At 47.3% G+C, this 1164-nt stretch overlaps 1 protein-coding gene across 1 annotated transcript in view; it reads right to left on the bottom strand.

The window, feature by feature from the left end:
* The window catches only part of SYNGR3 (synaptogyrin 3), a 43036-nt gene extending 42352 nt beyond the window's left edge, over positions 1 to 684 (bottom strand). The window contains exon 1 of the mRNA XM_018561219.1: positions 362 to 684. Within this exon, the coding sequence (XP_018416721.1) occupies positions 362 to 460 (99 nt within the window). The 5' untranslated portion in view covers positions 461 to 684. The remainder of the gene's footprint in view (positions 1 to 361) is intronic.
* Between the last annotated feature and the right edge of the window lie 480 nt (positions 685 to 1164).

The following is a 1164-nucleotide window of genomic DNA, read 5'->3' as shown; positions in this document are numbered from 1 at the left end:
ATATAATAGACGGATATATAAATAGATAGATAATAGATAGACAGATAGACACCAAATATCACCTATGTGAATGATATGATTGCCATCTCTACTAGGTCTACGTTAATGTCCTCATGGTCTGCTGGCATCTAAACCCTGGGCACAGTTGGCTGCCAACACAGACCAGAAGCCCAGGTATGTGGCAATGCCCTCACCAAATAATACACAGCAGCCAGAGATCTATCTAAATGCTGATTCTTAGCTGGGTACAATGTAGCCTTACTGTTACAGTCTAGGCAATGGATCAGCAAATCCAATCATTGGATACCATACCACCCCATTCTAACCCTTAAAGGACAATCTGACCAAGAGCATCACTTACCCAGGATAGTATCCTAAGGATGGTCTGGGGCTGTTTGAGAAATTCTACAGGGTCAAAGCCCCCTCCTGCCCTTCCAGCTCCAAATGAGGCTCCTTCCATGTCTGCAGTGTCAGAGCTGAGCTGACCCCTCTGTGTCTCTCAGTCTGCCTTCTCCTTTCTGCTCTGCTGTCCTTCCACCTGCGCTGTCCCTCTGTCCGTCTGCACCTTCCCCACCTCCTCCTGCTGCTGTCAGTCTCTGTCTGTGGTGCTGAGTCTATTACAGCCTCTTCTCAGGCTGCTCCTCCCTCAGCTCCAGCCCTTCTCTCCCCTCCTCTGCTCCATCCTTATCATCCTTCACAGCTCTCCTCTCCTTATCTCCCCCTCTTCACACCCTCCCTGCTTTCCTTCTGATGCTTCATCTGCCCTTCCTTCTCTCCCCCTCTGGGAGTCAGGGTTAAGGTGGTTTTGAGGTAAGGCATTTCCTCCATGGATGGGGATTGCAGAATATAGAACACAAAGCACGGTTGGGGATGCCCCTTCATGGGAGAAGGTAATAAGGACCACAGCGGTCCCATCGAATGCTCGAATGATTATTAGAAAGGACGTCGCGGGGCGATATGGCTTTCCTTCTGTAGCGAATAATAATTGCCAATGCACGCATGATTTTTATATATAAATTATTATTTATTACAGGTATTTATATAGCACCGACAATTTACGCAGCGCTTTGCTTGCTGTTCACTCCCATCAGTCTCTGCCCTCAATGAGAGGACAATCTAAAGCTGGTCATATACTATTAGATTTTTTGTTTCATTCAGTCTGGG

This window comes from Nanorana parkeri, unplaced genomic scaffold (assembly GCF_000935625.1).
Source record: "Nanorana parkeri isolate BGI_ZX_2015 unplaced genomic scaffold, ASM93562v1 scaffold508, whole genome shotgun sequence".
Classification (NCBI taxonomy): Eukaryota; Metazoa; Chordata; class Amphibia; order Anura; family Dicroglossidae; genus Nanorana; species Nanorana parkeri.
Note: the sequence above shows the minus strand (reverse complement) of the source record. Positions and strands in the feature narration are given on the sequence as shown.